The 14,205-nt window shown below is 44.5% G+C and overlaps 1 protein-coding gene across 2 annotated transcripts; it reads left to right on the top strand.

Annotated features, from left to right (window-relative positions):
• Nucleotides 1-417: 417 nt before the first annotated feature.
• LOC116377210 (microtubule-associated protein tau-like) lies at nucleotides 418-12,567 on the top strand. 2 transcript variants are annotated; one of them, XM_031838793.1, is made up of 7 exons: nucleotides 418-710; nucleotides 822-901; nucleotides 9,902-10,054; nucleotides 10,129-10,210; nucleotides 10,495-10,583; nucleotides 11,405-11,545; nucleotides 11,628-12,567. In XM_031838793.1, the coding sequence occupies exons 1-7, from the start codon at nucleotides 686-688 to the stop codon at nucleotides 11,658-11,660; spliced, it is 603 nt and encodes a 200-aa protein (XP_031694653.1). In that variant the 5' UTR covers nucleotides 418-685; the 3' UTR covers nucleotides 11,661-12,567. The 2 variants fall into 2 exon arrangements, with proteins under 2 accessions (XP_031694653.1, XP_031694652.1); XM_031838792.1 differs by having other exon boundaries at nucleotides 418-901.
• The last annotated feature ends 1,638 nt before the right edge of the window (nucleotides 12,568-14,205 follow it).

Raw genomic sequence — 14,205 nt, 5'->3', positions numbered from 1 at the left:
GTGAACAAAATATGTTTGTGATGGTTATACTTTTATGCTTTCATATCTTTCTACGATCTCGCAACAATACATACAATAATATGTATATATACATACAATTGTATATATATTCACTCAGAGCGTTTTCATGAGAGCCAAGTCTACAAAAATATGTATTGTTTACAAAAATGTATTTCTGTTGGAACTCTATATGGAGGAGGAGTGAACGTCTCTGGTTCTACCTCTCCCATATACGTAACTCTATACAATGAACTCTACACAGAACTTTACACAGAACTCTATACAATGAACTCTACACAGAACTTTACATAGAACTCTACACAGAACTCTACATATAACGTTAGAACTCTACATAGAACTCTACACATAACTCTACACATAACTCTACACAGAACTCTACATAGAACTCTACACAGAACTCTACACAGAACTCTATACAGAACTCTACACAGAACTCTATACAGAACTCTACATACTGTATAACTACACAGAACTCTATACAGAACTTTACATAGAACTCTATACAGAACTTTACATATAACTCTATGGAGGAGGAGAGAACGTCTCCGGTTCTACCTCTCTCAAGAACTCTATACAGAACTCTTTAACATAACCTTTTCCAGGTAAACCCTCCCACCTCTTTGTGTTTCAGTCCTCCAAGTCAACAGGGGTCACCAGAGCTGCCATGATGAAATCAGCCATGAGTTCAGGTACAACACCACACCAGTTCAACCAGTAACACCACTTTAACCAGTCTGACCCAGTTCAGTTAACCAGTCTGTCTCTCTACATGTCTGTCTGCTCACCTGTCTGTGTGTCAGAGTCTGTAGACGGAGGCAGCAGTCCAGGAAGTCGTTCCCCCGCCAATCGACCCTCCACTCCAAACAGGGACGTCAAGAAGGTAGGTCCACCTGTCTGTCTGACCACCTGTCTGACTACCTTGTTACCTGTCTGTCTGACCACCTGCCTGTCTGACCACCTGCATTTCAGACCACCTGTCTGTCTAACCACCTGTCTGACTACCTTGTTACTTGTCTGTCTGACTCCCTGTCGTGTCTGACCACCTGTCTGTCTGACCACCTGTCTTTCTGAACACCTGTCCTTCAACCTTTGTAACAGGTCTGACCACCTGTCTGACTCCCTGGTTACCTGTCTGTCTGACTTTTTACTACAGCCCACCTGATCTTTGAGGCTGATACTGATATGTGATTTTGAGTACTACTAGGTAGTACTTGTCATATACGGTAGTCTAATGCGCTTGCGCATATACTGGGGGCTATATGGGGGTTCCGAGAACTGCATGTAAAGGGAGACACACGGTGATCCATTAAAACCAGCTAAGCAAACTAAGAAGCCTCTATTGCATTGATTTACAGTACTGATATCTGAGAGTTTGAGTACTACTAGGTGGTACTGCTAACTAAGAGTTTTGAGTACTACCAGGTAGTACTGGTACAAGTGATTGTATTATATTTATTTAATGTGTTGTTTTAAATCAGTAATGTCTCGTCTTAATGTTTTTATACATTTTTTACCTGTTGCTGCTGTACTGACTGAGTCGCCAACTTAATTTCGTTGTATGTTTTTACATTGACAAACATCCTGATCCGCATGAGCATTTAGCTGGTTGCTAACAGTACTGTGCAGCTCCTCCAGAGCTAGCTTTGCGTTAGCATGTGGTGGGATGTAAACAGCTGTGATCAGGATGGCAGAAAGTTCCCTCGGCAGATAGAAAGGTCTGAATTTCACAGCCAGGTATTCTAAGTCCGGAGAGCAGTGTTTCACAATGATGTCCGTAACTGTACACCAGTCATTGTTCATGTAGATGCACAGTCCTCCACCTCTGCTCTTACCGGAGTCTGCAGTCCTGTCTCCTCTGTTAACCGTTCGACCCGCTAGCTCGATGGCTTCGTGGGGAACGGTGCTGTCCAGCCAAGTCTCTGTAATTACCATCACACTGCTGCTCATGTTGTGCGACGTAATCCTCAGCCTCATTTCGTCAGTCTTGTTGACGAGTGACCGGGAGTTTGCCAGAAAAAGACTCGGTAGAGCTGGTCGGTTGGGGTTAGCTCTTAGCCTAGCCTGCAGGCCGCTCCTCTTGCCCCGCTTCTGCCTTCTTTCCCTCCACCGCGTGCAGCGCCTCCTGGGTGGGATGAAGGTAGCGTCCCCGGGCCCTCTGTCGCAGGATCTCCGGTGGGATAGAATCCAATCTTTCAGGGATGTAGACCTTATACTGTCCTCCAATGTCAAGGAGTTCAGCTCGCCTGTAGTGTATATGAGCCTCTGGTGCATAAACAAGTACACACAAAACACACAGAACGAAAAAGCATGATGGTCTTGGGTCCAGCTACTGACACCAACAGGAAAAGGATGCAAGCCTTTAATACTACTGCATTACATTACAGTCATTTAGCAGACGCTTTTATCCAAAGTGACTTACAATAAGTGTATTCAACATCGGTATTCAAGAGAACTACTAGTCACCAGAGGTCATAAGTGCATCTCCTTTTTTAAACAAGCATCTAAGAGCATAAACCAGAGCAAAAATACAGTGCAGAAACAAACTAATACAAATACAATAAGTGCAACAAACTAATACAAATACAATAAGTGCAACAAACTAATATGAATACAGTAAGTGGTGAGTAGAAGGCTCAGGGTAGTACTTCTTGAAGAGGTGAGTCTTCAGCCTGATGAAAGATGGGCAGCGACTCTGCTGTCCTGACGTCAGTGGGGAGTTCATTCCACCAATGTGGGACCAGGACAGAAAACAGCCGTGACCGGGTCGATCGGCCGCAGGGACCTCTGAGCGACGGGGCAACCGATTGCCCCGAGGCAGCAGAGCGAAGTAGTCGGGCGGGGGTGTAGGGCTTGACCATGGCCTGGAGATAGGAAGGAGCTGTTCCTTTCACTGCCCTGTAGGCTAGCACCACAGTGTTAAACTGGATGCGAGCTCTTACAGGGAGCCAGTGGAGAGAATGGAGAAGGGAAGTTGTGTGGGAGAACCTGGGGCGATTGAACACCAGGCGAGCTGCAGCTTTCTGGACAAGCTCCAGAGGTCTGATGGCCGGGGCTCTGGCAAGTAGTGAGTTGCAGTCGTCCAGGCAGGAGATGACGAGCCTGGATTAGCACCTGCGCCATCTCATCAGTGAGGAAGGGGCGAATCCTCTTCTTTTTGGGGAAATTAGCAGGCCAGTACCACCGCCTCACCTCGCAGCTCTGGGAGTGTGAGAGAAAGACTACACATCTGACAGAACTGCGGGTGTGATGGTGTTTTCTGCTGTGATCCAGGTCTCAGTTAGAGCGAGAAAGTTGAGGGAGAGCAAGGATGCGTAGCCTGAGATTAACTCAGATTTCGGCACTGCCGACTGGCAATTCCAGAGCCCCCCTGCTACCACTTGCTCGCCATGAGCTGAGATCAGTGGGGTCACGGCACCTGGGAGTGACCGAATGTCTAAGTGACACCGGACAGAGGAACAGACAGAAATAGAATGCAAACACATGGTAGTGAATATGAACAGATTACTGAACCGCAAGTACACGCTCGAGAAGTCTTTGCTTGACGAAGTCTGGCTTGAAAAAGTCGCCCTGTTGCCTTTGTTTGCCTGACGCTTCCAGCTACCAGCAGTGGTTAAGGACAGCGATCTACTGATTGCTCATTGTCTGCCAGGAGTGGAAGCCACACCTCTGCCACTTCACAGAGCAATCACAGAGCAATTGGCCAGCTGAAACTCTAATCACACCTAGCTTACCCACACAAAGACTGCAAACAGTACTAATACTGAACCAGCCCAGGTACAGCTAAAAAAAAACTTGTTAAAGCTAGAATAATATACTTAAGTGTGACGACCCTGTCTGCCTGTGTGGCTGCTTTCCTTGCAGGTGTGGCAGAGGATCGTCAGGCAGAGTGGGGACACCTGAGGCAATTAACAACACTGGCCCTGTGTGCCAGTGCACCCTTTATAAGAACCCTCTGGATCCTCAGTTTGCCTGGCTCCTTCCTGAGACTTTCGGTTGTGGTTGTTTTCTACACTATACAACACTGCATATTCACTTTACATGCACCCACTCACACTGCTGAAATGACTGACTTCAGTTTATGTTTGTCTTTTATATTACTTTAAACTTAATAAATAATTGATTAACTGTTTCATTGAATGCATCTCCCTTTTTTGTCATGGCCGTTCGGCCCGGTTTGTGACAAGTGGGGGCTCGTCCGGGATAAATTGATTGGTTTGAGGCTGATATTTGGTTCTGTGTGTGGAGATGCATTTTTTGGCAGCAGTGAGTACATGGTCTTCTAGTGTGTTCGTTGACTTTTGTGGAGTGTCCCTGGATAGGTGAAGCAACGTGGTCCGTGTGGCTGCGTTGGTTTGTTTTTGTTGTTTGTTATTTTTGTGTGGTGTGCGGTCAGAGCAGTTGTCTCGGGGACACATCCATAGCTGTCAGGTGAGTAACCAGCTTGCTGGGGGCTTAACTGGGCTATTGGTTTAAGTGTTTAAAAAGCCTCCCGCTAATCTGCATGAAGACTAGGGTTCAGTGAGGTAGATTAGTTTGGTATAGGCAGTTTAGGTAGAGGGACTTCCACATTAGTTTGGGCGACATATCATTGTCTCTTTTACGGCACTAGTTGACCTAGAAAACACTGTCTGGTTTTGGGTGGCCTTTGACCTGGTCTATTATGGCAGGGGTAGAGGACTTTGTTGATGCTCCAGGTGAGGAGTTTCTGGATCGTTGCAGTAGAGATCAGCTCTTCAAGATTGCAGAAGAGTATGATATTGATCTAAGTGGTGTTGGTGATAAACGGCTTAAGGAAAATGTAAAGGCTATGGTTAAAAAGCAGTTGGTTGAGAGAGGGGTGCTGGTTGCTAAACAAGAGGGACTGGGTCAGTCAATAGCAGTACCGGCACTTTCAGTTCCATCGGGGAACCTTAACTTTGAGCAGCAAAAATAATTGCTTCTGTTACAGTTTTCTCATGAGAAGGAGAAACAAAGAGTGGAAGTGGATAAACAAATGGAAATTGAGCGGTTGCGGTACAAATTAGTACAGGAAAAGATAGCATTGCAGAATACGAAGTTAGGCTTAGTCAGAGATGGTAAGCTTTCTGGAGATGTTTTGCACGCAAAAAATGGTTCATCATCGCGTTCTCGCGATATTGTGAGTAATTTGCATCTCTTGCCTAAGTTTAACGAGAAGGATCCGGATGTGTTTTTCTCACTGTTTGAGCAGATTGGACAGGCAAGAAATTGGTCAGACTCTGAGCAAACCTTGCTGTTGCAGTGTGTGTTGTCAGGAAAAGCCCAGGAGGCATATGCAGCTTTAGATAATGATCTAACTTATAAATCAGTCAGGGATGCTGTACTGAAGGCGTACGAGTTGGTCCCTGAAGCATATCGCCAGCGTTTTAGGATGTTGGAAAAAAGGTTCAACCAGTCTCATGTGGAGTTTGCGAGGGAGCTGACAAATAATTTCAATCGTTGGTGTATGTCTTCTGATGCTAATGATTTTGAAAGTTTGTGTAATCTGGTCGTCTTGGAACAATTTAAGAACACTCTGCCCAGTCGTGTTGCCACATATCTTACTGAGCGTAAGGTTACAACTGCCAACCAGGCTGCTGGGTTGGCTGATGAGTATGTGCTCAGTCATAAAAGCCGGCTGGGTGAGCATGTGTTGCAGAATGATGGAGGTGTTAAGTCATCTGTTCACTTGGGGGGTTTTCCAGGTAGGGCGCCTCGTGGAGCACCTGAAATGGGAGAAAATACGTGCCATTACTGCCGTGAGGCAGGCCACTAGAAACAGGACTGCCCAATGCTTAGGGATAGGAGGCAGCAGGCTGGAGGTGGGCGGCTAAAACCTTCTGCACTGGTTGTAAGCGTTCCTGGTCCTGTGGGAGTGTGGCAAGGTGGGCATGCAGAATGTGACGTGGTTGGTGGCCCCGATGAGTGCTATCGGCCTTTTGTCTCCGAATGGTTTATAACACAGACTGGTAGTGACATTAAGGTGCCCGTTAAGATTTTGAGGGATACGGGTGCTGTTAACTCCTATGTTCGAGACTCCATTTTGTCATTTTCAGATGAGACGGATACAGGGGATAAACTCCTGATGCGAGGAATGGGGTTGAGGGTGTTGCCTGTTCCGGTGCACATGCTGAATCTAGACTGTGGCTTGGTGCAGGGCAGAGTTCCTATTGGGGTGAGACCAGCGTTACCAGTGGAAGGGATTGACATCATTTTGGGCAACGACCTGGCTGGCAGTCGTGTGTGGGCAGATGTACCTCCTCCTCCGATAGACACTCCCTTTCCTTCAGCCTCAGAACAGCCTGATGAGAGTGCTGTAAACTTCCCCGAAGTTTTTCCTGTATGTGCGGTTACTCGATCGATAAGTCTTGCTGAATCAAAGGAGGTAGATGGGGAGGTGGAGGAAAATTTGCCGTGTTTACCTGATTTTCATTTGTCTCTGTCTCATAGTGATCTGCAGAATGAACAGAGAGCAGATCCAGCCTTGGAGGAGTTGTTTGGATCAGTGCTGTCAGTTGGTGAGGCGAAACATGTTTCCAGGGGCTACCTTCTTCAAGATGGTATTTTGGTGAGGAAGTGGGTGCCCCATGGTGAGGATTTTGTTGGGAATCCCATTTTTCAAGTTGTCATTCCAGCCAAGCTTCATGGTCATGTGTTAAGACTTGCTCATGATGGATCAGGGCATTTGGGTGTCCGGAAAACCTATGACCGGATATTACGCCATTTCTTCTGGCCACGAATGAAAAGGGATGTTTCTATGCATATTAAAACATGTAGTACGTGTCAGCTGACTGGTAAGCCAAATCAGGTCATTAAACCAGCTCCACTGGAGCAGATTCCAGCTATCAGTCAGCCGTTTGAGTACCTAATCATTGATTGTGTGGGGCCGCTGCCCCGTGCGAAGTCTGGTAGCCAGTATTTACTGACTGTTAAATACTGTGTCAAAGCACCAGGTACCCGGCAGCGTATCCTTTGCGAACAATAACTGCAAAATCTGTGGTTAAGGCCTTGACACAATTCATAACTGTGTTTGGCATCCCTAGAGTCATACAAAGTGACCAGGGATCAAATTTTTCTTCTCACCTGATGGCCGAAGTGTTAAAACTGCTAGGTATCAGACATAACCAGTCGTCTGCTTATCACGCAGAGTCAAGGCGCTTTGGAGCGGTTTCACCAAACACTCAAGTCTCTTTTGCGCTCATATTGCACTGAGCTAGATGGAGACTGGGAAGATGGGCTACCATGGTTGCTGTTAGCTGCACGGGAGTTTGTACAGGAAAGTACAGGGTTTAGCCCAAATGATCTAGTGTTTGGCCACACTGTCCGGGGCCCATTGTCTGTGTTTAAGGATGGTTGGAAGGAGTCAGATCCGCCCACTAACCTTATTGATTATGTGAATGGGTTTAGACATCGACTTTATTCTGCAGGGGAGTTGGCAAAGGAAATGTTGGCCGCATCACAAGCTAAAATGAAGAAGAGGTATGATCTCCAGGCTGAGATACGTGAGTTTAGTGCCGGTGATCGAGTTTTGGCCCTTTGTCCGGTGGTGACTTCACCGTTCCAGGCCCAAGTTTTCTGGTCCGTTTACAGTGGTCAAACGCATCTCAGACAAGAATTATTTGGTTTCAACTCGTGGTCGCAGGAAACCTATTAAATTGTTCCATGTGAACTTGCTGAAACCCTATTATGCTCACTCTTCTAGTGCACCTGGTGATGTCCAGCAGGAACCAATGGTTGTTGTCTGGTCGGCTGAAAAATTCAGGGACCCTCTTGAGGTTAAAAGGGTTGTTCAGCCATTTGCCAGAAGCACAGGCTGAGGAATTGGAAGAGCTGATTTTGAAGTATCCAGATTTGTTTGGTGACGTACCGTCCCGTACTAACTGGGTTGAGCACGACATCGAGGTAGGGGATGCGCAGCCTATCCGTCAGCATTTTTATAGAGTTTCTCCTGAGAAGCGTAAATATTTGGATGGTGAGGTAAAATATATGATTGACAATGACATTGCGGTGCCTTCATCATCAAGCTGGGCTTCTCCATGTTTGTTGGTGCCTAAAAGTGACAAGACACCCAGGTTCTGCTTAGATTTTCGAAAGGTCAACAGGGTGACAAAGCCAGATTCCTTTCCATTGCCTCGTATGGATGATTGCATAGACCAGGTGGGGGCAGCAAAGTATGTCAGCAAATTTGATCTGCTGAAGGGTTACTGGCAGGTGCCCTTGTCCAAAAGAGCACAGGAAGTGGCAGCTTTTATCACTCCATCTGGGCTGTATTCATATAAAGTGATGCCATTCGGGTTGAGAAATGCACCGGCCACGTTTCAACGGCTGATGAATCGTGTGGTGGCTGGCCTGGCCGGTTGTGCAGTTTACCTGGATGATTTGGTGATCTATAGTGATTCGTGGTATTCGCACATGCAGCGGATTAGAGCACTGTTTGACCGGTTGGCAGAGGCAAAGCTTACCGTAAATCTAGCAAAGTGTGAGTTTGCTTGTGCAACAGTGACTTACCTTGGTCGGGTGGTCGGACAGGGGCAGGTGGTTTTTTAACATTGCTAAAAGCCTCCTGGCACTGTGTTGACCACACAAATTGAACCTTGGCCTTCAGCAAGTCAGTAAGCGGTGCCACAACAGAAGAAAACCATGTCCACACTACTCTGTTTACGTTTGGAAACACATATGTTTTGCTACATTTACACTGAGCGGCCACACTACGCCAGAGTTTTGGAGCACCCTAAGCGAAGGAGTTTGAAAATACTCCCGAGGTTGGAAGAGTTTGAAAACTCCGGGGTTGCATTTGCGTGTGGACGGTCGGAAACGGATGTGTTTAGAAAAAATGACGCCTACACCCGTGTTCGCTACTTGATTGGTTCTTAGCAGCCATGACGTCTCCTTCCCTGATTCGTCACACTCACTATCACGTGACCCGTACCCGGAAGAAAACAAACTGGGCTACCAGTGATTCATTTCAACATGGATAATGAATTTCAAGCATTGCTTGCTTTGTTGTCTGTACTAGCAGCTTTTGTGCAGTAAAAGTCTGTATTTCTGTGGAGGAAGCAGCTGTTATTGGAGCGATTAGCGAGTAGCGTGACCAGCGGCGTCATCAGCCCTATGGAGCGGCCGTCTGAAGCCACAGTTAGCAGTAAATGCTATTCAGAGCTACGAGTGAGAACAGACAACAACAACACGGAGGAAACCAGTGAGAGACGTGTGTTGACCACATTTATGGACCCATAATCTAGTAAACGTTTACGTGTAAGTGTTGATTTTAAAGTAAATTTGATATGTGTGAGAGAGAGAGAGATAGAGAAAGACCCGCAGCGCTGTAACTAAGTCTGAAAAATAAAACTTCTAAAACTTTCCACGAACTGTCTGTTTGAGTTTATAGAGGGAGATTTTAGAGGAAGATCTTAAGTATCAAACACAACCTTTCATTATTAAAGACTACTTTATTACTCTGTCGTATTTTTTTAAACTAGGCAACCAATCTACTTCCTGTTTACACCGTCACGCGCATGCCCGGTGTACGTTAATGGTCACGTGCTGTCCGTCTTCGAAGGCTGCCGTGTGGATGCAGATCAATTCGAAAATGATGCTGAAACGCCCGTGTGGACGGAGATCATTTCTATTTGAAAAATCTGCTTCCAAATAGAAACGGAGTAGTGTGGCTGTAGCATGAGTCTATTCTAGGTGAGTCTAGTAGTTACTACTAATACTAGAGTACTAATACTAATACTAAAGTACTACTAGTACACCATTAGCATTCCTCCAGTAAATTCCACTTCAATGAAAATAACTAGTTTTACAAAAATGTAAATTTCAAGATTTTAACTGCAGAATCTTTCTTACTGGTTAAACTGGTTGTGGTCTGGTGGTCATGTAGGTGGCGGTGGTCCGAACCCCCCCCAGGTCTCCGGTCTCTGCTCGAGGACGGACGCCCCCCCCTTCCGTCTCACCCCATGCCCGATCTCAGCAACGTGAGGTCAAAGATCGGATCTACGGAGAACCTCAAACACACTCCTGGGGGGGGGGCAAGGTAACACACACACACACGTTTAACAGTTTTACTTGAGAAAAGACAGACGGCTACTGACTCCTGTCTGTCTGTAGGTTCAGATTCCTCATAAGAAGTTGAATCTTACTAGCGTGTCATCAAAGTGCGGCTCCAAAGACAACATCTGCCACAAACCAGGTAACACACACACACATATGAGAGTTTGAGTACTACCAGGTAGTAGGCCTACTGATATCTACATACACGCTCAGGTGACTCTATACTATTCACTCTGTATATGTATATTTTTAGTAGTAGATAAGCAGTTTTATATTGATATATTGTACTATTGTGTATATAGTGTGTGTATAAATACTGTGTATATTGTGCACTATGTTGTACAGTATGATATAATGATGTGGTACTCTATGATATAATGATGTACTTGTATGATATATTGATGTACTCCTGTGTGTTGTCAGGTGGAGGGAAGGTGGATTTTAAAACCGTTCAGTCTAAAGTTGGTTCTCTGGAGAACATCACTCATGTGCCGGGAGGAGGGAAGAAGAAGGTACATGCTAACAACACACTGACAAACCACCACCAACATGCTAAAAGTCTGCTAACAGCATGCTAACAACACGCTAACAGCATGCTAACAACACGCTGACAAACCACCACCAACATGCTAAAAGTCTGCTAACAGCATGCTAACAACACGCTAACAGCATGCTAACAACACGCTGACAAAACACCAACAACATGCTAAAGCCTGCTAACAGCATGCTAACAATACTCTAATAGAACACCAACATGCTAAAACCTGCTAACAGCATGCTAACAATACTCTAATAAAACACCAACAACATGCTAAAACCTGCTAACAGCATGCTAACAACATGCTGACAAAACACCAACAGCCTGCTAACAGCATGCTAATACCACGCTAACAGCATGCCAAAAACACGCTGACAAAATGCAAATAACATACTAATAAAATGCTGACATAATACGTGACCCAAGTGTAATATATATATATATAATTTATGGGCGTACAGAATCTCTTATACAAATCCCAGAAGCTGATTGGCTCATTTACATGACGTCCAAACGAGAATAGCTGCTGAAATTGATCTCATATTTCATTAAGCACGTTTTTTCTATGGTTGGCTACATCTCTATCTATATTTACACCTTTACTATTATACACTTCATATCTCTATTTAATATATTTACATATTACACTTTATCTTTTACACTGTTTTACTAAACATTCCATCTAATTATCTTTCTACACGTTATTTTCTTATATCATGATACAAATCAGTGTTCATCAAGTAACATTTTTACAGAGCAGATGTCAGATGTGACAGTATTTGTATTGACTGACAGATTGAGAGTCAGAAACTGAGCTTCAGAGAGGGCGCCAAAGCTCGAACCGACCACGGTGCTGACATCATCGTGCAGCCTGACTCCTCCCCCCAAAGCCTTAACGCTGCTCAGGCTCCGCCGCTCGACACCCTGGCCGACCAGGTGAGAGATTTACCTGTTTACACCAAAAAAAGCACAGACAAACACACACACACATTAATGAACAACCTCCTCTTCCTGTCAGGTGTCCGCCTCCCTCGCCAAACAAGGCCTGTGATTGGATGACCTTGTGCCTTCAGACCCCGCCCCTTCTGTTACCAAGGAAACTACCTGATGAAAGAAAGAAAGAAAGAAAAGAAAAATCATCATTCTCCCTTTTTCCTCATGACCTTCATCTGATATTAGACAGTCAGGTTTGGAGAGATTTTATTATTAGTGATGTTGTGTTCACACCAAACACTAAGTTTGTTTATTTGTTTCCTCCATGTAGACACACAACAAACAAACTCTTACTGCTGTAAATGTAAAAGATGTGGAGTCATTGGTTCATTACATCAACGCTGTATCTCGTGAGTGTGTCGGCTGGTTCACCACGTTGGAATGAACCCAAATGAAGAGATTTTGCTGTGATTTAATTGTAATAAACAAATAAAAAAGAGGCCTAAATAACCACATACTGATACCAATTTGTAAAAGGTCTAAAGTCTTTGGTTTACACACGTACATTTATACATTAAAAGTCTGTTGAGACGTTTAATAAGTTGCTCTGCAACACATTTCTCAGCAATTTTGGAAACGGCAGGGAGAATACCGATTGGCTGATAATTAGAGACATCGGTTGAATCTCCTGACTGAAAAATGGGTGTTACTGTGGCTGATTTCCATCCTTTCGGAAACACGCATTGCCTGAGAGATTTGTTGACGATGCTTGTGAGCGAGTGTGCCTTTGTTTCTTTAGAAAAATATTGTCAATTCCATAAACATCTTTGGCCCCAGAGTTCTTGAGTGAGCCTAGAACTCTGGTGACAGTAGATTCAGAGACATCCTGATTAGAGAAGCACGGTTGACCTTCATTTACTGGTGTACGATCAAATTGACCAATACTCGGTGGTGTACAGTAACGAAGTAGAAATACTTCGTTACTGTACTTAACTCGTTTTTTTGGATATCTGTACTTTACTTTACTATTTATATTTCTGTTGACTTTTACTTCTCTACATTTTGCAAAGAAAACTGATACTTTTACTCCGATACATTTCCCCTGAAACCTTCGTTACTCGCTACAAAATCAAATCTATCTTTAGAAACAAAATGAATCATGAGACCAACGTCGGGGACTGTGGTGGAACACAGACTGCAAGCAAGCAGGTTTGGTGAATCAGTGGTCCTAGCTTGCAAGTTAAATCATTGGTTAATCACGTTAACGCGCAATTGCAAACAAGTGCTCTCAAAGCCGCGGTGTTTTGATTCCCAGTGATGCCCAGGATGCCATATGCTATAGCTAGCGAGACTACATGAGCAGAATTCCACTCTACGATGACTGATTTCATGACGGAAGCAGAAATGGAAGCACCTGCTACTCCCGCAACAAACTACGGTGGTGACGAAGACCAACACCCGAGGATCGCTAGCGAGTTAGTGAGCTGAGGAAGTGTTGACAGTTGTGAGATTTTGTTGATTTGAGTCATCTTAGCTATAATCATTGCAGCACTAGTTGGCTAACGTTAGCTAACTTAACGTTAGCTAGCCACCACACCATAGGATTGACAGGAGCCGCGAGAGCGCAGCATTTGTGTTAGCATTAGGGAAATCCTTCCCAGCTGTGAGTAAGCTGTGCGCAAGCTGAACACACCTCTACCTGCCTCAGCGGCCTGTGAAAGGCTATTTAGCATCGTAGGACTAGTCTTCAGCCCAAGAAGAGCGAGACGGAATTCTCGCAATTTTGAAAACCAACTTCTTTTGAAGATGAACAGGACATTTTTCAGGTTCAAGTAATGACTGGGTTGTTACTTTCGATGCTGCTTTAGTATTGATCATGTTTTGATATTTGAGTCATTTTGTGGATGATCAGATGGAGTTATGATGGTAGCAGTCGCCCAATTGCAGATTCAGCTTGAGCAAAACCTTTGCCTGTTGTGTTCAAATCAGGCCCATAGGAGTTTACAAGGCAGGCGTCCTTTCTCACAACACTGACCTGATGCATCAAGTGGATATTTGTTGCTGAACACAATATGATGCATTTTCCCTCTACATCCTCTAGTCGGAATGAGCATACTTATAAACGCACTGTTGCAACTCCTTCATAGTGTCATATTGCTTTTCGGAGAATTATGATAAGTTCATAGTAGATGCAAAAGTATACTTATGTACAATATATTATGTTGAACATTGTTGCTCCTGGATGGATCACAGCCAACCCAATTATGTTCAACACAGCTCCATGTCCTTGGTCATGGTGCCACAGCACTTAAAAGAATAAACTTCATAATTCTCATAATTCTGACCCTTTGCTTTTTTATTAACAGCATTTACTTGTACTTTTACTTTCAATACTTCAGTACATTTAATATCAGAAAATTACTTTTGATACTTAAGTACAATAAATATCAGATACTTTAAGACTTTTACTCAGTTTTCTTAGTTGGGGCTGGCTCAGGTTTATAGTTAGGACTGGTTCAGGTTTATAGTTAGGACTGGTTCAGGTTTATAGTTGGGACTGGTTCAGGTTTATAGTTAGGACTGGTTCAGGTTTATAGTTAGGACTGGTTCAGGTTTATAGTTAGGGCTGGTTCAGGTTTATAGTTAGGGCTGGTTCAGGTTTA

Source organism: Anarrhichthys ocellatus, unplaced genomic scaffold, assembly GCF_004355925.1.
Source record: "Anarrhichthys ocellatus isolate YVR2014 unplaced genomic scaffold, GSC_Weel_1.0 scaffold1022, whole genome shotgun sequence".
NCBI lineage: Eukaryota > Metazoa > Chordata > Actinopteri > Perciformes > Anarhichadidae > Anarrhichthys > Anarrhichthys ocellatus.
Note: the sequence above shows the minus strand (reverse complement) of the source record. Positions and strands in the feature narration are given on the sequence as shown.